At 36.3% G+C, this 26146-nt stretch overlaps 2 protein-coding genes across 4 annotated transcripts in view; one reads left to right on the top strand and one right to left on the bottom strand.

Annotated features, from left to right (window-relative positions):
* LOC107264875 (probable nuclear hormone receptor HR3) overlaps positions 1-2891 on the bottom strand; it is an 88963-nt gene extending 86072 nt beyond the window's left edge. For both annotated transcript variants that reach the window (XM_025082089.1, XM_015733629.2), the window contains exon 1: positions 1625-2891. Coding sequence is in view for 1 of the 2 variants with exons in the window: in XM_015733629.2 (XP_015589115.1) it covers positions 1625-1643 (19 nt within the window). In the remaining variant the exon portion in view is untranslated. The remainder of the gene's footprint in view (positions 1-1624) is intronic.
* Positions 2892-13442: 10551 nt separating this feature from the next.
* LOC107264877 (histidine decarboxylase) lies at positions 13443-22237 on the top strand. Of its 2 annotated transcripts, none has more exons than XM_015733635.2 (16): positions 13443-13657; positions 16086-16118; positions 17017-17303; positions 17367-17621; positions 17696-17839; positions 18418-18484; positions 18566-18728; positions 19400-19470; positions 19693-19712; positions 19780-19878; positions 19953-20173; positions 20237-20346; positions 20717-20887; positions 20970-21046; positions 21113-21239; positions 21335-22237. In XM_015733635.2, exons 2-16 carry the CDS (start codon positions 16091-16093, stop codon positions 21649-21651), a joined length of 2157 nt encoding a protein of 718 aa, XP_015589121.1. In that variant the 5' UTR covers positions 13443-13657; positions 16086-16090; the 3' UTR covers positions 21652-22237. The 2 variants fall into 2 exon arrangements, with proteins under 2 accessions (XP_015589121.1, XP_024937837.1); XM_025082069.1 differs by lacking the exon at positions 13443-13657 and adding an exon at positions 15772-16011.
* The last annotated feature ends 3909 nt before the right edge of the window (positions 22238-26146 follow it).

The raw sequence follows: 26146 nt of genomic DNA, 5'->3' as shown, positions 1-26146 counted from the left end.
ATCTCCCGCTACTGGTTTACGGTCTCACTTGAGTTGCCCGTATCGACCGACAGAGGCAGCACTTTACCTTATAAAAACCATATATATCCCCGACAATGAATTACCTTACGAATAAGTAGATACACAATCCTAGTGAGTACCATGATTGACAGTATCAAAAAATAAGAATAAATAATAATTATAAAAAACAAGTTAACACGATTCAACTATGAGTCAAGTATCCACCATACATAAAATTTTAACCAGAAATAATAGTCATAGCAAGGAATAATAAAAAGTCGAGTATGTCACGTCTTTTCTCTCAGTACCATAATTATCTATTGATAGTGAATTCTGACGTAATATCTTTTTCCAATGACCGCGATGTACCAGTGGTTACGATGCTGGTAACGCGATAGAAAAAAGGATTGAAGATGGACCGTAAGACGTCGTATGGATTTTGGGGACGTCTATGGTCCCGGAGTCTTCAGAGGTTCCTCTCTAACATAGGCAGTTGTATAGTAAATAGGTATACGTTCATAAATATATATATATACACAAGCTTCTACCTATATATACACTACGTGTCGGAGGGTCAACGACCCCGGCTTTTGTTCGTGGCTAAACCGGCAAGCGCCGTGTTCGAGGCACGAAAGCGGCATCGGCCCTCCTGGCCCGTTCTGGCCCGGTCCGGCCGGTCCCTGCCGCAAGCCGAAACCCACTCCGTTGGGTAATCGATCGTAACGATCCAAGGTCTTTGCCACCTGCCTCGCAGCCCGCAAAGGCTTTAGGTCTTACGTGTTAAACGTAAGTTATATATATATATATATATATACCTAATCCTTACGCGGAAGGATTCGTCAAAGGTTCGACCTTCGATGGGTTGGATGATTTTGAAGATAGGGTAACAGTGGAGGTTACTGAGAAATCGGAAAATATTAATTTTTGTCATGGCTACCGTTCTTGACGGGGTTGATTAGATTTTGGAAAATATTCTTTATTAATGATTATTATTATTTTATTTATCATACCAAGCACTGAACCTTCGTGACCTTTTCTGATCTTATCGATGGGCTATTTTCGAACAAGCTATAATCAACCCTTACTGGTCGAGTCTCCCCGATCGATTGAGGGGGGCCGATCGTTCACTCTGGATGCATTGTGCTTTGCGTACTTGGGGGTGCATGGGGTTGTATGGGGGGTATGTTTTGTGGGTGGTAGACTGGGTTGATATTGTGATGATCCTATGCTGGTATACAGGCACGCGCGTAGGCTTGCTGTACTTTATATCGTGGTCAGCGTCAGTGTGTTACTGACCTCGAGTGACCCTGCCATCATGACCGCAACATAGAGTACTGTTACCTTCACAAATTTATTTATTCCTCTTATTCAATCCCCCGCCGAAGCCACTGAGGACAATCACTGTTATTCGGAGAGCGACAGACGACCTGTGCATTAGGCTTAAGTATATGCCTTTGATGGGAAGTCGAAACGAAGGAAATAAAAATAAATTGAAATTATATAATTTGACGAATTATTATATCGGTGGCGTTAAAATTTGACGTTGAGATGAGAGGTAAAATTTTTTTTTTTTTTTTACATTTTGGGAATTTCGACGATGGGAATTGCCAAAATTATTTCTTACCTCTTATGGTGCTAGGCATGGTGTCCGAATTTCATATCCTGGTATCCAAAAGAAAGGAATGATTTTGATAGTAGAATATTAATCACCGGTTGTCACTGCAACGATTCAGCGTGAATCAAAATCACTGCACTTTTATTCCTTCACCAATCAATCGAATATATTAAAAATAATTTCGATTATGTCACCATAAGAAATCTTTTTCTGTCTCCCGATTTCTCTTCCGTCTTTTTGTGGTATTGCTTTTTATTTTTCGCTCTCTGTACTCTTCTCTTTCTTTTTGTATCTTTTTTCTCTCCCTCCCTCTCTCTCTCTCTCTCTCTCTCTCTCTCTGGCACGCGCACGTGTCAAATAAACTTCCACCGCATCTTGACGAACGAATTTCTCTTCACCCGGAATTGATCTTCACTGTATCTCCACGTTGCATCGGCACATTAAATCTCACACGCGCGTTAAGAAAATCGATATTAAATAATGCACAGCTTATCGATCAGGATCGAATCTGTATTTAACGTATGAGAATCGCAGTATCGAATATTTACGACAAAACATCCCTTTTTCACTGTCAAATTATCTCAAACTGACCCGTCACTCTTTCCTTCTCTCACCGATCTCCGGTTGACACCTGTGAAACAATTCGACAGCACCGAACGCACAGATCTTACGAACGACACACAAACCTCCGGCTTTTCGATATGCAATTAATCATATAAGACACATCAATGGTATTGAAAACACACGGACGGAAAAAGAAACATTGAGAATCACAACACCGTGAAAGTATGAGACTCCCTAAAAATTTTGCTTTTTTAAATTTACACGATATAATGTTGGATTTTATAAAAATTTTTGTAAATATTTTTCTCCAAATTTTCTCTATCACGATCTTTGCACTTGTCAGCTTTAGGATTGGCTGTAGCGGTATCAGCTGTTATCACCACCGAAATTCTTCTCAGGATCCTCCAAATGACATAAAAGTGCTTCCGTGCTTTAACGTGGAATCGCTTGAGTTTCCTTCAATATTTTCGTCTTCCGTCCATTCCTTTTTTAAAACTATTTTGTTTTTTTTTTTTCACTAACGTGTCTCGTACAACAAATTTTGTTTCTCTCGTATTTCCAAATTTTTCGACTTTTATACGTTTTTTTTTTCTTTTTCACAATTCTTATCAGTGAATTTTAATTATGCAGGCTGAGTTTTGAACTTGAAAGGAGTATCGTGTTTGGAGGTTCGGTGGTGGTGGTCGGTGAGTGACTCTACCGGCCCACGGTACAAAGATCCACAGGTGCTCTAACCGTGTAGCTGTTACCCCCTCCAACCCCTCTTTACCCCCCCCCTCTCATGGATACCCCCACCATCATACCACTTTGAAACTCCGTTTACGCACTTATAGGTGCACATGCGTTCTCCGCCTTCTCATCCCCCACTTTGTTAACTCGTTCAAAATCCTCCCTTCCTCTACCCCCCCACCCCCCTACACAACCCCTACTCTTGTATTATATCTCCCCCTCTAGTATCATTCCCTCATGCATTCTTTATGCACCTTCTTTTGATACGTCATTAACCGAAATTACGAAATGAAATTTCAACCCTTTTGTTTACCTTATAATTTGTCCTTTTTTTTTTTAATTTATAACATCAGTTTTTTTTTGCTATTTTTTTATTGGGAATTCGTGGGGATTTACCTATACCCACTTATCTTTGGGTTAATGGTCGGCACGGTCCTAACGACACGTGGTGTCTGTTTTCTTTTACTCTCTTTTTTTTTTGTCAAGTACGGAATCTTGAGTAAACCTAAGATTTTCGATGGTATTTCGTAATTGACGGAAACTGGGTGGGTTTGCTTTGTTTACTCCGGATGGGTTACGTCGTCCAGGAAGAAAGCTTTGGAAAATGTATCCTGTCTGTATGAGATATAAATACGGGTAATGAAAGTAAATGAAGGTGATGAGAATAAAAATGCCATAAATAGTCGGCAAGTTTGTGCAGTATTTAGGTAAAGCAGCAGCAACCATTGGGAATTCGATAAGGTCGTTTATCACGGTGCCATTGAAATTGGCTATTGGTATCCAAAAGGTTGGAATGTTAATCCTGAAATATGTTAAGGTTGAAATCTTAATCTTGAAATCGTGATAGAATTCGATTTTTTTTTTTCTGAAATATATATATCTATAATATGCAAATATAGATATGCGATATAGATAGAATGCGATTTGTTTTTTCAATATACACATCTATACTCTTTTGCTCGTACGCTGACGTTCTCTTATTATTTTTTGCTGAGCGTAGGTGGCAACAAGATTGGCCATCGAATGTCAATGTCGTTCCCTGTCATAGTTATTTAGTGGCCAGTAGGTCATTGACCTTTTACATTCATATCGGAACAAGCTACCAGTCAGAATTTTCGGATACCATTTTTTTAATTATCTTGATACTGTAAACGAATGACGGTACCGCGAAATATAAAAAGATCTTTAAAAAGAAAAAATTGGGTGAAGTCATTCCTCGTTTTAGGCCGTTTGGAAAGTGGCTTACGTATTATGCATTCCAGCAGACGACACCTTACCGATTTGGAATGTTACCTTTTGCGCGATCAGAATTAATTCGTTTAAAAGGCGCAACATAGAAACTCGCGCTAAATTCTCGAAATCCGTGAATTTCGACGATTAGATCAACGGCGGATCGATATAATTTTAATAATTTAGTAAATCCTCCAATCGAGTTCCAGTTGATCAAGTCGAACGAAGCTATCGACCTCGGCGCAATCGGGACAGAAGGTGCTGAATAAAAAGAACCAATAAAAATTGGTACCGTATTGGTTGACTTATCGATCTCAGAATTGGTTGGGTCCCTCAGGGTCTTATAGGGTCAGAGGGGAAGAGGGGAGATCCTTGCTGCTTTCTTAAATAGGTTTTTGCTATTCGTCTTTCCCGATTGGTCGAAGCCGATAGGCATAAGCAAGAAGAAGAAGCGAAGAAAGAAGAAGCGGTGGCAGAAGAATAAGAATCATGGGAAGAAGAGGCCATTGCCATTTCGGAGATTATTGAACCTCACGTTCTGATGACTCGCCGAAACTCTGAACCTAACTCAACGATACCTTTTCTCCTAATCCTTTTTTTCTTCCTTTCCTTTTTTCCAAAAATATCTTTTCTCTCTCTCTCTCTCTCACTCCTACAATTTCGAATCCCTTCCTTTTACCTACCAAGAATCCCACCGTGGGCGGTTTGCTATACCTTACGCGATTCCTTTGTCTGGCTTACGAAATCAACATTGACCTTGGCCAAAACGATGATCCACAAATTCTTCATCCAATACGTCATCGTCGTCATTTTTTCACTATATTCGTCATCCACCTTCATCCATAATGATAATCATAATTTTATAACCTTACTGCTACAATGGATCGGTTATCGTTAATCATCAGTTATCGTTAATCATCAGGTAGACCGTCCATCTGAAATTCAGGCGTACCCGCACGTCGGTCCTATCGACGTCGTCAATTCAATATGTTTCTAACGGGCAAATCGAACCAATGCCACTAGAACTGTAACGGAACAAAATTGACGGATTTCGGCTGGAGTACCGCAAGGAGGAATCATTCGCTCGCCTTTCAATTAACGTTACAGGTCGACGTCTTAATTCGGCACGTAGTTCGGTATAGCTGCTGATTTGATACGCCAAGATTTTTTAAAAGAGAACCGAGGTCAAGGAGTCGCCCTAGGCTTCCTTGATCCATCGTCGTGCCGACTTCAGGCGATCCTCATGATCCGCGATCTTTGTGATCCTTCGTCGCTTGAGTGATCTACCGATCTGAAAATTTTTCAAAATCGCTCTCGCTTTGAATTATAATTTTGAAATTTTCAATTCAGTCGCTATGAAATAATGAGAGGAGAATTTTAATACTGATGAATACAGTGGAAGATGCTGTGGTCGATTATTCATCTTGCGATTAATAAAATGATACATTGAAACGTGGATGAGTTTTTCGGGGATTTACAGAAATTAATAGTCATTCATATGTAAATGTGCGTTTATTTATATTGAGATGTGACAGGTTATGGTTTATTGGGTATTAGTGTAGGATCAATGGTATAATAATAATTATAATTTATGGGATTTGTATATGATGATCATTATTGATTTCTAATGGGCTATGCGACTTGAATCTTATATGTGGATTGACTATTTAATGTTATGCTGAGTTTACATGTGAATATGAGACTGTTGTAATTCTAAGCACGTGAATTTCTTTACGGGTGTGCGATCGGTCGTTAAATTTGAAACGGATCTTTATTATTTCAAATTAATGATAACGTTTCAGCTGCTCTTGGTTGATTAAGAAGTAATGAATTATCGATCGAACTTGGAGCATCCACAGGACAAGTTCCCAAGCGGCGACTTGTCGCGTTGGTACGTAAATATTCCAATGGTCGTTGACCTCGGTCGGCTTTCGGTGCTAAAGTAAACGTTATTCTCGATTGTTATTTAAACGTAATTAGGATTTAAATCGTTAAATCATTTAACGTATTTTAGGAATATGTGAAAGGAACTGAAATCTAATGGAAATATAAGGTCAAAAGGTCAAAGTCGAGTTGATGAATATTTTACGAAAAATTTTATGTGATTTTGTAAAGTTGGAATAAATAGAGTATCGATTGCTATAGGTTTTGGGAGGAATTTGGTATAATGTCAAATTTATGAAAAATTCAAACTGTTCAGATTTTTTCTTAACCAACTTTTTTTATTTCGGTGGAAAAGCATCGCGGAAATGTCCATGGAAGTTGGGATCGATTTAGACGCGCGCAACGTATCGCGTTTATCTCTGTCACGTGTTGGTGTCCCATTGGTCGAAGTTTTCTTTAAGAACTTAGATTAGGACGTGGAATGATTCAAGGTGAAGGTCTTTTCTGTATTTTTTTTATCTTTATTATATAATTTCACAATATTTCTCATTTTGTGAAAATTTTCTTGTTTTTGAATTGAAATTTTTTTTTCAAGTTTGATTGAAATGAAATTTCTTGTTCTGAAAAGAAAAAAATTCTATAATCGCGTATAACTGTAAGGTGGTTGGAATGTTCCGTTTTGGTATTATGCAATTTTGGATAACGGATACTTAATTTATATTTCTCTTGTCGGTACTTATATCCGGGAAACATTCGTGAGACACGAATTCGCGAATATAATACCTTTAAGCCCGTAAATTATCATGCAACGAAGATTTGCCGAGAGGAACCTATAGAGGTTAATTATAATGCGTAACGCCATTGATGTGCACTTTTGTATAGCTCTTGTGAAAAAAAAAAGAATTTTCAATGTAAGGCGTGAGTGAACTTATTTATAAGTATGAATGCATCAATTGTGTATTTAATGAATTTCAAAACAAAAAATGTCTGATGTACTGGAATAAACTTTTTTTTAATTTAGAAATTTGTAAAAAAAATGGTAAAATTTTTGTGTAATAATTATTTCTCATATTTTCATAGTCTAATCGCTTGGATTAAATTTGAGGTCAAAAGTTAATTATCGCTATTGAAATATTGCCCTATAATTATATTCGCAAACGTACAGAGGTTAAAGTACCGCGTGTAACAATCACCTTAAAAACTCTTTTGCACGTAACTTCTTACGGAGTATATCCGGTAAGTTGTGAAAGAAAAAAGAAATATGACAAAGGGGAAACAAGTGTAGACGATGTTCCAAGGAACCGCATTGGTCGCGCAATTTTAATGGGACAAAGGACCAAAATTCCATTTCTTGGTTACACGATTCGCCTGGGCCGTATAGTGGGACATTTGAAAAAAGCATTGAAATGTCAATGGCGATAATTAGCTTCCTGTAATTTTGGTAAAGACCGTGTATAGAAATTGAAAAGAAAAAGAGAAAGAAAAACCGAATCCTCTAATTCCCATAAGTCCCAACTTCGTTAACCAACTATTCCAAGTTCAAGTCACGCATCTAAATTTCTGGCATAGTCGAATTACCTTAAAAAGAAAAACCTGTTATTAGATCATCAAGTATTAATAATAGCACTATAAAAAAGTTTGGTAAAAAAGAAATTTTCGTAGGGCCCACGAAGAAGTAGAAATAGGAGTGGACTCGAGAAGATGAAACAAAAACATGAAGACTGACATATATATATACTTTCTTTGTATACTATATATATATATAGTATACAAAGAAAGCCCGTTCCGTTCTCAGTGAGGCCCCACAATGGGGCCCACTGGGATCCTCGCGGTACGTGTCTCGACCGAGGTCACTCACGACCTTTTCGCTTTAGGAATGACGAAATAGGTACATATTACACGAATCTAGGGGCCCAGCATTACTGAGCTAGTAGCGAAGGCCTTCTCAGGACCCATCGAGCGAAACCCCACCGAATCGTCATTGGGCAGAGGCCCGCCTGGATACCGTGGATACCGGCATGGAGTCAAGAACCTCTTCTTCGGGCGCGTCTCCATCGCATCTGTGGTTGAACGAACTGTGGACCCAACGGGCAGCCAACGAGCCAATGTGAGTCTCAGCTTAGTAGCGGCAGCAACGGTAAAGCGAACCGGTGTGCCGGCGAGAGACAGACGTACAGACAAACGTAGAGAAGGAGGAAGAGAGAGAGAGAGAGAGAGAGAGAGAGAGAGAGGGGGAGGAAGAAAGAGAGACAGAGAGATAGAGAGAAAGAGTGAGAGAAAGATAAAGAAAAAAAAAGAGAGAAAAACTCAGAGAGAACGACGAATCGATGTAACACTGCCACCTAGCGGTACAATATCCCCTCCACTTGGGCCATACGAGCCTTCACGGGTCTTTTATTTATGTTTTTGTTTCTTATGGATACCACGGGTTTCTCTTATGCGTGATTCTCGTATGGCGGTATCACCCCGAGTTAGCGGTAAGCTACTATAACTGTTGGGATTGAAGATTCATGGGGATTTTATTGATGAATTTCATCATATGGGATATATATATATATACACACTATATATAGTACGTACGTGACTATGCGGAATTCAATGAGAAACCGTACGCTCCATGGAATTCTGTAGGAAGTAAAAATTGTTCTAGTGTTTCCATGGAATTACACAGTGCTTCTGTCTATATGCATACGGCGCTTATGGGAAACGTAAATGATTCTTATAGAAAACAAAGTTTCTATCAATAATTCAAGAGAATTTATGACGTTACCTTAACTGTATTAATTCCAAGTAACGTTCGTCAGACGTAACTAGTTTCATCGCAAAAACAGAGTCGCGTCTTCGCTTCGACGCAAGAGATGGCGACACGACCGAGATTCCATCCGTTGCCGTTGAGCAGGTTTTATGGTGAAAAAAAAAGGTTTGCCATACCCCATAAAAATAGGTATTCGACGTATCGCAGTTGGTAGCCTCGTACCAGGAACATAGTAAACGCAGCTGGAATTCGATACCGGGACAATTTTCTTCGAAGTACAGTCGAGGTTGAAACAGCGTCTATTTTGCACATAGTCAAAGTTTCACAAATATCGGATTTTAGTCTGAGACATTGGCTTAAGGATTTCCGGACGGATTCTACGCTGCTTTGTATTGGCAGATCCGGCGGGCATTTTAAAAGGTACGAAACTCTCTCAAGTACCAGGAAGTGGATAAAGGAAAGTAATATAAAAAAAAGTAGGGAAATGCAGAGAAAAGTAAAAAGAACAGGGCGACCACTACCAAGAGGGAACGCTCCAATCAGTGGCAAGAAGCCTGCGGCGAGAAACGGGACTTTCACATAACATCGGTATAACATAACGTAACGTAAAGGCAAGTACCTATGTCCGTTCGGAGGCTGCGAGGGCCTATCAGCGATCAGCTTCATAGAGGTCCGCTCGTTCTTATGGGCCTTGAGGCGATTGGGTCCCATATTTGAAAGAGACCGGGGGAATCGCGCATGCCGTTGCCAACTTCATGGCATTGACAGTGGAATATCTCTTATGGCGGGTAAACGCAATAAATTATTAGTACGAAGGTTGGCAATCGTGCCTTGTTTCAAGTCGTTTTTAGCTAATGATCTGATAGCGATCGGATTCACCAGATCCAACAGCACGATCCACTATATGCGGTTTACATGCACTTGATTAGATGCATGGCTAGAAGCTGGAAGTTGGTAATAGGTCTGTTTAGGTTGGTAGCTGGTATCCTGTATTTACGTATGGCGGCTGTACGATTTATTGGATGATAAGTTGGTACTATCTTGCACGAGGTCGGACCATTCGTGTTATTGGTTTATGCTTGTATTTTGTCATCGTTCCGAAGACGCGATAATGTCCTGGTAACGACGTTGAAGGGATTTTGATTTATTATGGGTAATCATGCGCTGTTCCTTCTTCCCTCGTTAATTAAGATCTCTGATATGATTTCACAGCCTGGAGTCTTATAACTGTACTTTATGTTGAGTTTCTTAGCGAAACTGTTATCGATTGGCTATCTGATTCTGTTATTGTATATATATGTAGGATTGAGGTCTAATAAATATTTTATCGTGTTTTTTTGTTGATTCTTTTTAGATAAATCGATATTTCGTAATCAATATTTGTCTTTTGTAGGAGGGACGCAACTTTGGGATTGATGATAGGGGATTTTTGAGGGACGTTGAGAATTATTCGATTTTATATGCTTTGTATTACGTCATGAGGTACGTCATTCGAAAATATTGCAGTCGTAGATTTCCTATGCTGCAGCATTATGCGGTATTTTTATTACCTTCTGTATGACGGAGTGATTCTATCTATTTCAGATGGAAAGCAGTTCCATCTGTGAGTTGTGTCGTTTGTTACTGTGGAATTTATTTTTTTGTTCGGTTTTCACGGATGGTAAATTGTTTCGAATTTATTTTTTATTCGTCTTATCTACTGATAGTAATGTAGCGCGCAGGTTGTGAGTGATGCTTTAAGCATATGGATACAATGTAGATTTTCTTACTGACCGTCGGTACAACATTGTGTGCAGAATTTGTACTAAGTTGTGTATATATACGTACAAGATGAATTGTTGATAATTTTCAATATTTTTTTTTTTAATAAATTTTAAGTCGTGAAAATAGATTTGCTACTTAAAAATAATTCGAAAATACTAGACGCTATCTATGTAATTATTAAAAACAAAAAATACAATTATTAAATATTATCACCATTACCAAAACGATACTCTAAATTTCATATGGCTCAAGAATATAAAAATGTGGAATTTAAAAATTGTTCAGGTATGTATCTTAAAAATATTTAAAGATTCATAAAAATCAATATTTCTTACGAGAACAAATGATCCAAAGAAACATGAAAATTCTCAAGATCCGTAATCAGCGTAATTAAAACTGCAGCTGCTCCCGGTGAAAATCCACAAGGAAAGATCTTTCACGGTTAAAATACATACTGGGTGAAGGATACTAAACGTCTCTACGGATTTATAAATTGTCCTAAATCTTCTTCTCATTATATTCCAAGATTAAATTCAGGGTTGAGTGACTGTATAGGAATCGATAAAGAAATTGAAACCGATACTTCCCGATTTCCAATATACAGGTAGACAGTCGATAGTTTGTAAAGTTAGAATTGTAATGTATACGTCATGTCTATATTGTCAACGCAATCCAGGGCTATGGGACTCCTGAAGAACCATAAAGCTCCTTCCCGTATCATGAAGCTTACCTACATGCGAAGAAAAGTTAGTTGCAGTCTTTATGGAAGAAAATTGCAATCCCGATAAGGTAGCTACCCCTGCTCTACTATACACAACGACTTAAACTACACAGTATAAAAATCACACTCATGCCACATAAAAAATGGCAATTAAACATATAAATAATAAACAGTAGTAAATTATTTCATACACCACGCGTGTCAACTAACGTTACACCCTGTATGAAAAATGTCATCATAGAATTTAAAATAATTATTTTAGTAATAAGGAAATGTGTGGATAATGGAGGCAATTTATGATACTGCGAAGTTATATCTTTCTATAGATAGCTATATCTTTCTAAGCTATAACTAATTTTCGAAAACGTCTCGATATCGGCTCAAGAAAACGTAGTACAAAATACGAGTTCGTGTTAAAAAAAAATTAAAAATTTGGACTTGATATAATCTCTGTATGAAAAATGTCATCATAGAATTTAAAATAATTATTTTAGTAATAAGGAAATGCGTGGATAATGTATGCAATTTATGATACTGCGAAGTTATATCTTTCTATAGATAGCTATATCTTTCTAAGCTATAACTAATTTTCGAAAACGTCTCGATATCGGCTCAAGAAAACGTAGTACAAAATACGAGTTCGTGTTAAAAAAAAATTAAAAATTTGGACTTGATATAATCTCTGTATGAAAAATGTCATCATAGAATTTAAAATAATTATTTTAGTAATAAGGAAATGCGTGGATAATGTATGCAATTTATGATACTGCGAAGTTATATCTTTCTATAGATAGCTATATCTTTCTAAGCTATAACTAATTTTCGAAAACGTCTCGATATCGGCTCAAGAAAACGTAGTACAAAATACGAGTTCGTGTTAAAAAAAAATTAAAAATTTGGACTTGATATAATCTCTGTATGAAAAATGTCATCATAGAATTTAAAAAAATTATTTTAGTAATAAGGAAATGCGTGGATAATGTATGCAATTTATGATACTGCGAAGTTATATCTTTCTATAGATAGCTATATCTTTCTAAGCTATAACTAATTTTCGAAAACGTCTCGATATCGGCTCAAGAAAACGTAGTACAAAATACGAGCTCCTGTTAAAAAAAAATTAAATTTGGACTTGATATAATTTCTGTATGAAAAATGTCATCATAGAATTTTAAAAAATTATTTTAGTAATAAGGAAATGCGTGGATAATGTATGCAATTTATGATACTGCGAAGTTATATCTTTCTATAGATAGCCATATCTTTCTAAGCTATAACTAATTTTCGAAAACGTCTCGATATCGGCTCAAGAAAACGTAGTACAAAATACGAGCTCCTGTTAAATAAAAAATATAAAATTTGGACTTGATATAATCTCGGCAACATTGTTCAAAATCAAAATGAACCTCCTCCCTCACCTCACTTCCCTCTGGAAACTGAACAACTTTTGTCCCAAACATTTTACGATATTCGACAAAACGCCGATTGTATCCCGAGTAGATGAATTAAATGTTCCACCCTGCATACAGGGTGTTTTTTTTGAGACATCGAAATGTCTCAACAAATACGCATCCTACGAAAAAAAATGTCTGTAATAAAAAAATTTGTATTTTCGAGGGGAAAAAGCGACTTTGAAAAATTTAGCCCAAACCCTACCCCCTGGGGGCAGGAGGAGGGTAACTTTGAAATTTCAAATAAGAACCCCTATTTTTTATCACAGATTCCGATTCTCCTTTAAAAAATACGTGAGTTTTGTTTGAAAATTTTTTCTCGATTCGCGACAGATGACGCTGCAAGTGAAAAATGAAATTTTGTATTATTTCAAGGATAACGCTTCCAAACGAAAGGTAAATGAGACGTGTTCAATGTATTCAGGAGGACCATTCAATTGTAGTCAATTCAATTTTAGGCACTACTTTTAGCTCTATCCAGGAATAACGACGTGGACGTAGCAGTGGCCTATTCCCTTCGGGGTGTTTGATATCGGTGAGTCCCTTTGCCTCTCACCATCGGGGTGATTGTTTTTTATTAAAATTTTACAATGAGTGCTCAAAAATGGTGTCCTCCGACTTCGATGCACTTTTTAATTCGAGCTTCGAAAGATTCAACACATCTGCGAAGTGTGTCTGGACTGGAATATAATGGATAAGACTATATATTATAGTTCAGGCGCGCATACTCTCGAAAATTCACTCTGTCCAAGAGAGCGCCTGCGTTAGTTTCTTGTACGTTGTTCTGCCATATAAAAGCAGCCACTTGTTGAACGATGCCCATACCTCCCCAACACCGTAGGTATCATTTACAACTGGCAATTCGTTGTACAGTGACAACTTACAACAAACCAACGGACAACCGTCCAAACGTTAAACATCCAGCCTGATCGTATCGACTAAAGGTCAGTTTTGAAAAATTTGCACAAATTTTGGTGAATTAAAAAATGGTGTCGTATAAGAGTATTTTGAATTTTCGCGCATTTTTTTTACCGATTCATAGCGAATCTTTTATGAATTTTGTACTCAATGATTTTCATTGTTTTTCATTGGAGTTTGAAAATTAATTTTTTGGAAAATAAGCTCTATTGCCATTTTGAGCTTTTTTACTGATGTTGTTCTTCCTGACAGACACTGATAGTCCGATAAAGCTTTTCATTAAATAAAATCACATTGATTGTCAGCGGCTTGATAGTAGCCGTCGTGAGGAGATTAGTTGGTCGCCGCAGAAATGAAAGCTACGGGAAATTGCAAAAGTCTTTTACGGAAATGGTAGACGATCGAAATTTTAATATTATCGACTATTCTGCTGCTTTTGGTCTGCTCTTATCAGTGTGCTTATCGAGTGACGATTAATTTATTAATTTTTTTGTTTTAATGACACCAAGTACGTAGTTACTGACATGTATACATATAATTATTACCATTTGGACCAGGCAAGAGACATAGTGATAAAAAGAAATGAGACTTCTGTGCAAGTTTTAATTATTTCAACAATGGTGTAATTAATTGAAATCTGCATTTATTGGTCCGAATAAATTAGCTGTGATCGCAGCTGGTAGTCGATATTACGAAATATTTGCAAAAGTAAAATTTTTGTTACGTCATTGGCTTTATTTAAAAATTAGTAAATTACTGCGAGAGCATATTTTTTTTATGTAACTCATGCATGAAAAACGCTACTTTTCGTGCCTCCAAAGTGTGGCGTAAGTGGCGCTTTATAACTAAGGATACGATAAATATGATGCGCATGCGCAAGTCGGCCCAATTCTACATTATCGCACTAGTGCTTTCTTCTCGCACTGGTGCGATAAGTAAACTTTGTTCTCGCGCGCTGTCATGAAGTGCGTTCACTTTGGAGGCCTTCCTTGCTCTTCTTATGGCTGCCTCCTCCAATGAGGAGATGTTCCAGTCACTTCGGAGGCAGAAAAAGTAGCACTTTTCATGAATTCGTTACAGAAAATATTATGCGATACTGGTTGCAATAAAGTTCGCTTTATCGCACTCGTATCGCAAAGTACTATTTTGTCAATTAAAAAAATCAATTAATTGTACACAGGGTAACTCATGTTCGTAACAATGATTTACGTTCTCGTAAAACTATTCGCGATAATACGTAATATCCCCAGGTTAGAATTTCCCTAGAGACTTTTGGACACCTAGTGGTATTCTCTGTTTTCGAAAATAAGATTAGCGAAAATTTGCCACATGGCGAATGTTTCGCGTGCGAACTTCCCAGCAATTTCACAGCGTTTCCTACAGTGGACGAAAACTATTTCGAATGTAACAGTGAAACTTACTTGAGTTTATGTAACAGCCCTTAAATATATATATCTGCATTCTCTATTCAATTCTCTATATTCAAACGGACTCGAATGCTATTAAATAAAAGAGCTTCGGTACACTCGGGTACAAAATTATCCCGGTCCTTTATATTTACGACTATTTGATTTTTGCATTTTTTGAATTTAATTTTCAACCTACACGCAACACCTGTGACGGAAAATTTCGTCACAGCTCACCCTCGGCCTATTTACGCGCACAATCATCTTTCACCTCAAATCCGATCGTTGGCTAATACGACACGGCCGTGCGAGCTATCAACATTTGTACGTCTTCGTTATAGGATGTATCGTAGGAGTGACTGTAGAGTAACCCAATTAAATATTACCTAAGTGAGAAATAAAATATTAAATTTCTTTTTCAAAATAATATAGTCGATACAAAATTTTGGGGGCGATATCAAAATAAAGGCGTTTTTTCTTATTGATCGATTTATAAAATAATTGTATGATTTTTGGTCTTTTGTACATTGAAATTGTATGGGCAGGTCTTAATTGTCACTTGCGTTGCACGCAATCGCCGTCAGAATGCGCAGCAATCGCTTGGAATTTAAATATCAGAAAAAGTAAGTATTTAGTTCTAGGCCGTGACGAGCCTTGTGACACTACCCTAATAAGCTCGAAGCGTATGACGTGCGATCGATCGAGAATCCGTACAAATCATCAGTTCGTTCTGTTATCCTCAAACTTCGTAGTTGCTAGGTCAACGCATGGTGCACCTGCGGAAATCTTCGTGAAAGATAAAAAAAAGATTAACGAGATCAAAGTGAATTCTGGATTTTGAAAAAGACAAATTTATTCGTACCACCAAAATTTTCGTTCGCGAGAAACAGGAAACTTTATTATCTGACACATGCGCATTAAACGGTGTGATCGAAATTTTGAAATTTGGCTCCTGTGATCGACGCATTTGAAAAGTGAGAGCGGAGGGTTCTCTCGGTTGATTTGGTAATTGTTGTAAAATTTGCAAAATTTTTTTTTTGTGTTACAGCGAACATGAACCTCGAGGAATATCGAAAGCATGGTGAGTTTTTTGAAATGTCCAAAAAAATTTTTTTACTTATATACGATTTGATAAAGCTTTTTATTTTTTTTTCTGCTAAATTACTTGCCGTGATACGGTGCATATTGGGTTCTTGGAAATAAAATTAGGTAAGGGAAACTTGGCGAGATCGTTGGCTTCCAATAAAATCGAATAACCGTGGCCGTAAGAAAGATTTAAATAAAACCAGATGCACGGCCGATCGGGATTCGCGAACACTGAAACAATGTCAATAAAGAGAAATCGTACAAGTCTGGTGATAGGGAAGGGTGGATATTGTCAGTAAAGGAAATTTTATGGGGACGATATTGTTCCTCGATTCCCTACCTACCCCTAAAGCCACCTATAAATGATTGGAACGTCAATTGACTCGCAGCTATATTCTATTTGAAGCAACTGCTTTAGTTATTTCAAAATTGCACCAAGCCTTATTTATAAAATATTTAGTCAATGGAATAAACTCTTCATTGATTTCTGACAAAACAATCCACCTACTATTCTGCACCTTAAACCGTAATGTATTTACCTCTTCTCAGTGTTTACCCCTAAACACGATGAAAGGGTTGGAAACAATTTATTTTCTCCATCCAAGCAACGCACGCAGTTCTCTCTTCTCTCAGTTCATCCCCTTCTTGTTGTTTTAATTGACAATTTATTTGGACGCAGCGTAAATAGTAAGAGGCTGTCAAAGTGTTTATCTACCTTAGATTTCGATTAGGGTAGTTCTTTTTGCCCATAGATGTCTATCGATCAATGAACGGAAGCAGCCTCCACTTAAAAACCCTTAAAAAAAAACCACAAAAAATCTTAGCTCTAATTATTGTAAAGAAATTTTTTGAAAAATTTTAACGGATGAAAAATTTTAATTTTTTATACACAGGCAAAGAAATGGTTGACTACATAGCCGACTATCTCGAGACTATTCGTACTCGTCGTGTCTATCCGGCAGTATCACCGGGTTATCTTAGAAACATTTTACCACCTTCAGCACCCCTCGAGGGTGAACCCTGGGAGGAGATTTTTGGAGACATAGAAAAGTGCATAATGCCTGGCGTTACTCATTGGCAGAGTCCACACATGCATGCCTACTTTCCAGCTCTAAATTCGCCGGCCAGCCTCCTGGCCGATATGCTCGCTGATGCCATAAACTGTCTCGGTTTCACCTGGGTAAAAAATTTTTTAAATTAATAATTAAAAAAAAATTCTATCCAACATCGTTCACCGCATTAGGCGTCAAGTCCCGCGTGCACCGAGCTGGAGACAATCGTAATGAACTGGCTTGGAAAAATGATTGGACTGCCCGAAGAGTTTATACATCGTCCTGGTGGCTCAGGGGGTGGTGTCATACAGACAACTGCCAGCGAAGCAACCCTTGTTTGCCTATTGGCTGCAAGGACCAGGGCGATTCGTGATATTCAGCAGAACGAACCTGATCGATTACCTACGGAGATCAATTCACGACTTGTAGCTTATTGTTCGGACCAGGTGAAAAATAATTATCAATAACGGACTATTGGTGAGTGATTGAATTTTTCGAATAATTACGTGACACTTGATAGGCCCATTCGAGCGTCGAAAAAGCTGGATTGATCGGATTGGTTCGTATGAGATACATTGAATCGGATGATGACCTCAGTATGAGGGGTGAAATGCTGGCGGAAGCTTTGTCACGTGACCGCGAAGAGGGACTAGTACCATTTTTTGTGAGTAACTTGAATAATTTTCGATTTTCATTGTACGCAATTGGAAAAGGGATCGCCCTTGGTGATTCACGTAGAGATGCAGAGGGATTGAAATTGCGGTAATGTACCTAAGGGGTTGTAGCATCTGGTGATACTTCAGTCGGTCTCAAGGGGGAATTTTGAAATGAAGATGTACAGCAATTTAGAAAATAATGATAATCACTCTTGGTCACCATGCAACCTTAAGGGGGTGAATGGAAAAGGGAAACAAAAAATAGGAAAAATAGACAGGGTGGGTGGAAAATCTTCTTACTTAGATTTGTTGCATGTCAGCATCTTCCAATTAATTTTGTCTTATCTCTCTTCGCTTCTAAAGAGTAAGCTTGATGGACAAGAAAATTCTAAGATAATTAGTCCCTTTGGGAAATTTTGCTTTGGTCTCGGATGACTGGTTTAAGTATTTTTTATGGTTGATTTTCAATTAATAATCGAGATAAGTAGCCTTTGTTAATGGACCTTAGAGGACCATTGATCGGATGAAATAAAAATTTATTTAATATAAATTATTCGTTATTGATAGGGTCTATTAATTTTTTCAGGTGTGTGCCACACTGGGCACTACCGGTGCTTGCTCTTTTGACAATCTCAAAGAGATAGGACCCATTTGTAAGAATTTTGAAATAAATGTCAAGCACTGTATTTGTCATTAAGATGGGAAAATTTTTGAATTTTTTAAATTTATCTTAGGTGGAAAGAATGGACTCTGGTTGCACATTGATGCTGCTTACGCCGGAAGTGCTTTTGTCTGTCCGGAATTTCGTAGCTGGCTTCAGGGTATTGAATATGCCGATTCCTTTGCTTTCAATCCAAGCAAATGGCTTATGGTACATTTCGATTGCACGGCCATGTGGTAAGTAAAATTTTTGAAAAATTTAATTTTTTATAATATTTTATTTACAATTCGGTGACATTGAAATACTTTAATTATGGGTAATTATTAACACCGCGTGAATATTGAGCGTATCGTGAAATAATATAAAATAAAATGAGAACCGCTTTCCATAAAGCATAATTCATCACAGCTAGACTCATAATCGAAAGCTTCCGCGGAAGTAGTCAGTCCGGAAGAGCGACGACTTTTTTTATCGTGACGTAATTTCCGTTCGAACCTAAGAACGGTTGTTCATGGCTTGAGAGAGACTTGCCACTGACTCCAATTGCTATCGAGGTTGATCGATCAGCCGAGTAATATAGACGCGTGTTAATATATAAATATATTCCGAAACTATATATATATACAGTCTGTGATACAAATCGAGTTTTGAAATTAAAATTAAAAAATTTGGTTTATTGAAATTTCAAAAAATAAAGTTCAAATAAAATTTTCTCCGATTTCTTCATATTCTTACTGTTTGTTAATAAAAATTAAGTGTTTTCGTGTGTACACTAATTAGAAAAAAAAATCAAATTAGTTGTCTAACGAGCAGTGAGAGAGAATAAATATGGTGACGTGTAATTAGCGCCAAGCGAACTGTTAAGATTTTTAGGTTAACTTGGCAAAATCTTCTATGTGCTTTCTAGGGTGAAAAGTAGCCAGGCTCTTCACAGGACATTTAACGTGGATCCATTATATTTGAAGCATGAAAATTCTGGTAAGAGGATTACTTGATTATTATTTTTATTATTTGTTCAATAGACATCGAACTATTATCGGTTCTTCGTGATCGATTATTAACGGTTTTAATTACTATTTCGCAAGCCATTACACCGTGATATATTATATAAATCCGTGAGAAAGTATTTTAGGAAACAAATAATATTTTTTTTACCTTCACAATAAAATTCATTTGATATATAAAAAAATTTTTTTTTAGGACTCGCTATCGATTATATGGTAAGTTCAATTTCGATGCGGTATCGCCAAGTCAATTGAAATATTTCAATCTATTGTTTTTCCTTAGCACTGGCAAATACCTTTATCCAAAAGATTCCGAGCTTTAAAGCTTTGGTTCGTAATTCGAAATTATGGGATAACCGGATTGCAGAAACACATACGCGAGGTAAAATAATGAAAAATAAAATTTTTGCGCACTACGAGACTTTTTATTATACGCAAAATCTGTTTTACCTACAGGGTGTCAGATTAGCACAGAAATTCGAGGCTCTGGTTTTGGGCGATAGTCGTTTTGAGATTCCAGCAACCAGACACTTGGGAATGGTTGTGTTTCGTCTACGGGGTGAAAATTCATTAACGGAGAGGCTACTGAAGAGGATGAACAACAGAGGACGTGTTCATTGTGTACCAGCGGCACTGCATGGGCAATACGTCATAAGATTTACTGTGACGTCAACTAAGTAAATTTTTTTGAAATTTTTTTTTTCGTCTTCGGATTGATTTTTTCATACATTATTTTTCAGTACTACTAACGAAGACATACTCAAGGATTGGGCGGAAATACGTAACACAGCGACGGAAATACTAGGACAGAATAATGGTTCGCCCGTAAGAGTTAAGGTGTCTTTGGCAGGTAACACGAATTTGCTGATACATAGGCATATGTGTTAAAAATTTGTTTTTTTTTGCTAAATAAGTAATAAATGATCTTGAATCCTCGAAAAAGACTAAATAGCTTATCAATATTGACCTTTAGATTAGAATTAAAAATGGCTTTGGAGAACCTTGTTTGCATGAACAATATGTATTATGTGTGTAAGTTAAGTAAGTAAATTTTGTTTTTTACTTTTTTTCGTTACGCTTTACACTTTTTGCATGTGGAGAGAAAGGGATCGATAATGTTACGTCATATAAATATTTTTATTATTTTCTTTTATTGTTATTCTTTATTTTTGAAAAAAATGTAATAACGAACTAGTACGAGCCGTATGTTTGAATTTCAGAGACACGCGAGAAAAATGAGAATTTTGGATCGAGCCTTTTATTGGCAAATTCGCCGATGTCACCAAAAATTGTTAATGGAAGCTTTGCTGCCATTTACGACACTGCTGATGTATTTAACGAATGTATGAAAACTTTTGGACAGCTTCGATTGGAAGCTAGAGACAGTCCAGGCAAATTATTGTGATATAATATAATATATTAGAATAATAATAATAATAATAATAACAATAAATAACATAATTATATTTATAGCCATGCGAAGACGTATACGGGGTATTTTGATGTCTGGAAAACAATTCTCATTGGATTCCCGTATGGATCTTGTGCAGGTACGTAAAAATTGAGACCTGTTTAAATACCCCAAAAAACTAATTGAAAAACATTATTTTACACAGGGATATGCCTCCTGTGGTAGACCGCTTTCCGAACCTTGCACAAATCTACCATTAATGAGAGAAGATGAAGATGGCATAGGAAAAACAGAATCTTCGATGAGTATCGATAAAACAGATTCGTCAATCGGTAAATTCTTAATAAATTATTTCTAAATTATTGACGAAGGATGTCAAATCCTATTGAAGCTTATACACGTAGGTGACTTCTCTTTTCTTTTCCAGAAAATTCTTGCGGAACTTTCATGGACCATTTTGAATCCGCGGAATCCCTCGCCGGTAAAACAGATTCCTGCACTGACGTCGGTGGGTACGTTACCAAGATAGTAAACGGCTCTGTCGGTAAACAAGATGTTACCAAAATGACGGATCAGGTAGATCCCAAGGAGTTTAGCCTCGAAAAGGGTTTATGCAAGAGTGAGACCATTGGAGCCATCAGCAATATATCAAATTCTAGCGGTGTGTTATCACAAATGAAAAGGGATTCAAAGGATTCAGGAAAACTGTGCCAGAAGTGCGGCCATTATACGACCCAAGAATAGACAACAATGGTGTATTGCGTCATATAGAATAGTAAAGTCTGAAAATCGATTGCGTAGTAACACGAGAATGTTTGTCCACTGTTCGAGGATAGCATTGACGATTCATCATAATAATTCGCGTTCCATTATTTTTATTTTCTTTCTTAGAAAAAAATTTTAATAAAAATTGTATTTTGTGAAAAATATAATTAAACAATTAGTCGCGCGTTAGTTTGACCGTGAGTAAACATATTTTCTGTTCTCACTGCGTGAGACATAATTTTTCTTTTTGTTGCTGTTGTCACTGCAAGAATTCTGAGCATAAAAAAAATACGACTCGTCGTAGGTCTCTGTAATGTCGTAAATTAGCGAATCAAAGATGGAGGGAGGAAGGTTGTAGTAGTAATAATAATAACGATAATAATAATAACAACAATAACAATAATAATCGTGAAAATGATTAATTTCTCTTAAATAATAATTGAGACTGGTAAATTCTGATATATAAATTTTATTTTCATCGATGATATGACTACGAAAATGCCACAATCCAGCATTTCCTTCTTTTATGGTATGATATAATAAATGTTCTCTGCATCTTACATAATATTGTACTGCCTAACCCAGCCGCGTCGGCAGCAACGCACAATTCATTATTCCTTACGATCTAATGATATTTGGCGTTTTGAATCTAGATTGATCCTTTTTGTTCTCTTTATATAATTTTCTATACTCTTCATTTTTTTTTTCACCCTCATTTCAACAATATTCTCTTTCTTTGTCCGCCCTCTAAATTCAATATCTCGCTGAATGATAATTAGCACCTATGCGTGTATAATTAATTAATTCAACTTTAATAACGAGCTGTGTGATATTCCTGCGAATTGTTAACGTCATCATTTTTTTTTCTCATAAAGGCGCAAAATAATAATCTTTCGAATTGAAAGAAGCCTTTTTGATTTGATTGGCTAAAAAAAATGAGACACTGCGTGAAAAGCTTATTTTAAATAATTGAAGCAGCGTGAAATTTTTTGAAAAATTTTTGCGAACGGCAATGAATACCCAAGTGACTCAAAGCTTGAGAGACTTTTTAATGTTTTACATCGTGAAACATTATTTAACCCAATTTAAAAAATATCGGAAAAAATTGTATTTATCCTAATTCATTTATAGTATTCACTGATTCCGTATTTACGGATGATTCAGTACCTTTGAGCCACCTCAAGAATCTTTTTACTTATGTAAATTATAAATTTATAATATTGAATAACAACATCATATGTCATCTTGTATATCTATACGTAATATTAATTCTCATTATTATTGTTATTTTTTTATTAAACTATTTAAATCGACTGTCACGCCTACGGCGTACAATAAATCTCTGTGTCGTCAGTGGATCCAATTAAAAATCGATTTCATCGTGAAATCGTTATCCACTTATTTATCAATCGAATTAATAATCGGCACGACCGCGCGATCTATCTAAAACTTTGACATTTTAATTAGCGCATTGTGGAATTACTATTGCCTAATAAACGTAGTACAGTCGCATTCTCGAAACCGTGCACGAGTTTCGTTGGAATTGGATTTTCCCTCAAAAATTTATTTACTGATGATGGAAGAAGAAGCACTTTTGTATTCTCTCTCAACAACATTGTGAAAATATTCCTAATAAAATTCATTAATTTACAGTTTTCCATGTATAGGTATATATACGACATATATATATATATATATATATAACAATTATCAATAGAGCCAAACTATTATCAATAGGATCCGATAAGAAATTTAATAATCACTATAATTCACTATAATTTTCACGAATACGTCACTGATTGGAATTTCTCTAATTACGTAAAAAAAAATTTTTTTTTTTTCTTAGTATCAGCAAACATAATCGCAATAAAATCGAACGAAGCTTTTTAATCGTACTGATCGTGCATGGTTTCACGAGACTCCAATAGACACTCAATTAATGCTTATAAAATGAATTGGAAGTCACACAGAATGAAAGTGCTACTTCCGGCTTTAACACTTAATTTTGGGTGCAACATAGATTATAATACACTGAGAATTTAAAGGTTAAAAACATTTCACTTATATATGCTTACGTAATCGATACGTAACAATTTATAAACGTATGTATCTATACACGCGGCATATATAGATAGATATGTATACAATAATATATAAAGCTTCTTGTTTGGCTAGCATCACTCAAGACAGTCTAATGTCTAAAAGTCAATTAAACATTTTTACCTAAAAAGACACGTGGACGTTGTCAGCTGCGAAGCCAATATAATTAATTAAATTATAATTAATAACCTATCCAGGCAATAGTTGCCGGGGATGCATTAAACGAATATAAAAATTTGCACGTTCAAAAATCCAAAGGTTTAAAGGACAATTGAAATTATCTTTATTCGATTGGAAATATAGTCGATGCAAGTTAATTGCGCAAATTAAAAAAAATAAAGTATACTATTTGCACGAATTGCGAAAATAATCCAACTGTAACTCTAGTTGGTTTACGCAAATGCAACATGGAACTGCACTTGGGATATTTGCATTTCTCGATCGTATCGTTTTTCAACTTATGTATAATTACACGTGTGTGCAATTAATGACTATTCGAAATGACCTCGCAGCCGCGCGTGCCAAAATGAACAAATGACGCGACACGAGCCGCATGGCTTGCCAGAGAAATCTCGCGATCTGAACTTGGCGATACGCAAAATTAATTTGGCAAAAGGCTCCGTTTAAAAAGCCTTTCTGTGAGGACATGCGCGTTCAGCTTTGGGCCGTGTCGTTAAAAATATTTTTTTTCTGCTAGTTTGTCGTTTGTATTATTACAATGCGTTTGATATTGTTCTTTGTTTCTCATGTGTTATTTTTTTATTTATATATATATATTTTTTTTTTTTCTTTATTATCATCGTCACTCAGTCGCGACACGGTTCGAGCTGAAGGCCCACGCAGTGCGTTTTAATAATTTTGCTATCATTAGGGCGGAGGGTGGGTAATTGAACTACTTGTCCAAAAGAAATTTTTTTTTTACTGCGTAACAATGATATTTACGTGAAATACGAAAATTCGTATAAAAGTGCAAATTCAAGAGTTATTGTATTCTTTTAGTTTCATTTTTTTAGGAACTTTAAACGAATTGTATGTTGTATGAAGTTACTTGGAGTTTTGTCAAGTTTATTTGATTAATATCAATTATTGACGTTTGATTGTTTTTCTCTTTAATAGGAACAAACATTGCCGTGGAGGCAATTTCGAAATTAATCGTCTTTTTTCGACTTTCTTTTAGACAAGTAGCGTCATTTTGGAAATAGTATACAGACGAAGAATCAAGAGAGAGTCATGCTGTCATGCAGTGTGCTGTGCCGATGAAATATAAACGCGATTGAATTTGCAAGTAATGTTTTTTGCTGCAAAAAATTTTTACGCAAGGCAATTTTTTTTGTAAATTTCAAAAAAATTCATGAATAGAGAAATCTTTCGATAGCAACGCGTTAAGTTTTTCATTTCATATATAAATATATATATACACATATAATTGCATATATGTATACGTATATATGTATTTAAAAATGATCATCTGTCATTATTATTGTTTTGTATCTTTAAAGTAAAACCAAAGTCCATCCTTTATATATTACGGTAGTGCAGTGTCATGCAATACAAAAAACATTGACTAGATTGTTAAATGCATTAAAAGAAAAAATAAAGAACCAATATATGTATATTTCAAAATACCCGCGAGACAACGTGAAGAATAATAATGGCACAGATTTTGCGACAAAAAATAAAACCGACAGTTTACAGTACAGAGCGAGAAACGGCGTCATTGGTATCGAGAAAGAAATGAATACTGAAAGTGAAAAATATAAATTTCAAAGAAATGAATAAATGTAATAAATAATTTTATCTTTCGTGACGTATTAAATCCTATTGATTTCATTCCACACGCATATTCCAATTTTGTTTAATTAATTACTCTACGTTGTTAAGCTCGTATGAACGTGCTTTCGAAAATTAAATTTCTCATGAGTCACGCATATTGTCCTCTCGAAATAGGCAGAAAGAAGAATCCTGACCTTGCTCAACGTTATTGTTGTCTTCAGAAGTCTCGTTTCGCACAATTGTGTAAATATATATCGACGTGCAAACACTGTCGTGCGTCGTTTGTACGCTAGGTAAAAGGAGAGAAAACATTTCTTTAATAAAAAAATGTTTTCGATTTTTTTTTAACATTTTGCAAAATTTCCAGAAGCACGTTCATTTCCGACACACGTAATTCAGTGGGCATGCTTTATAACACGCCGTGTGAAGAGACACCTTCCCAAGCGCAATCTAACTATATAGGGTGGGTAATATGTTCTTGAGTAGGTTTGGATTTTCAGATGTGAAGGTTAGGTTATTAGTGAAAGTACAAGACCGTAACAGAGAGAGAGAGAGAGAGAGAGAGAGAGGGAGGGAGAGAGAGAGAGAGAGAGAGAGAGAG

This window comes from Cephus cinctus, unplaced genomic scaffold (assembly GCF_000341935.2).
Source record: "Cephus cinctus unplaced genomic scaffold, Ccin1 Ccin1_scaffold0201, whole genome shotgun sequence".
Lineage (NCBI taxonomy): Eukaryota > Metazoa > Arthropoda > Insecta > Hymenoptera > Cephidae > Cephus > Cephus cinctus.
This window is presented reverse-complemented; position numbering and strand designations above follow the sequence as displayed.

Excerpts from the sequence above, each read along its gene's own strand:
- LOC107264877 (XM_015733635.2), top strand. The coding sequence starts at position 16,091 with ATGAACCTCGAGGAATATCGAAAGCATG. Across the intron at positions 17,304-17,366 it reads ACTGTCTCGGTTTCACCTGG|GCGTCAAGTCCCGCGTGCAC; the intron begins GTAAAAAATTTT and ends TCACCGCATTAG. Across the intron at positions 18,485-18,565 it reads CAAAGAGATAGGACCCATTT|GTGGAAAGAATGGACTCTGG; the intron begins GTAAGAATTTTG and ends AATTTATCTTAG.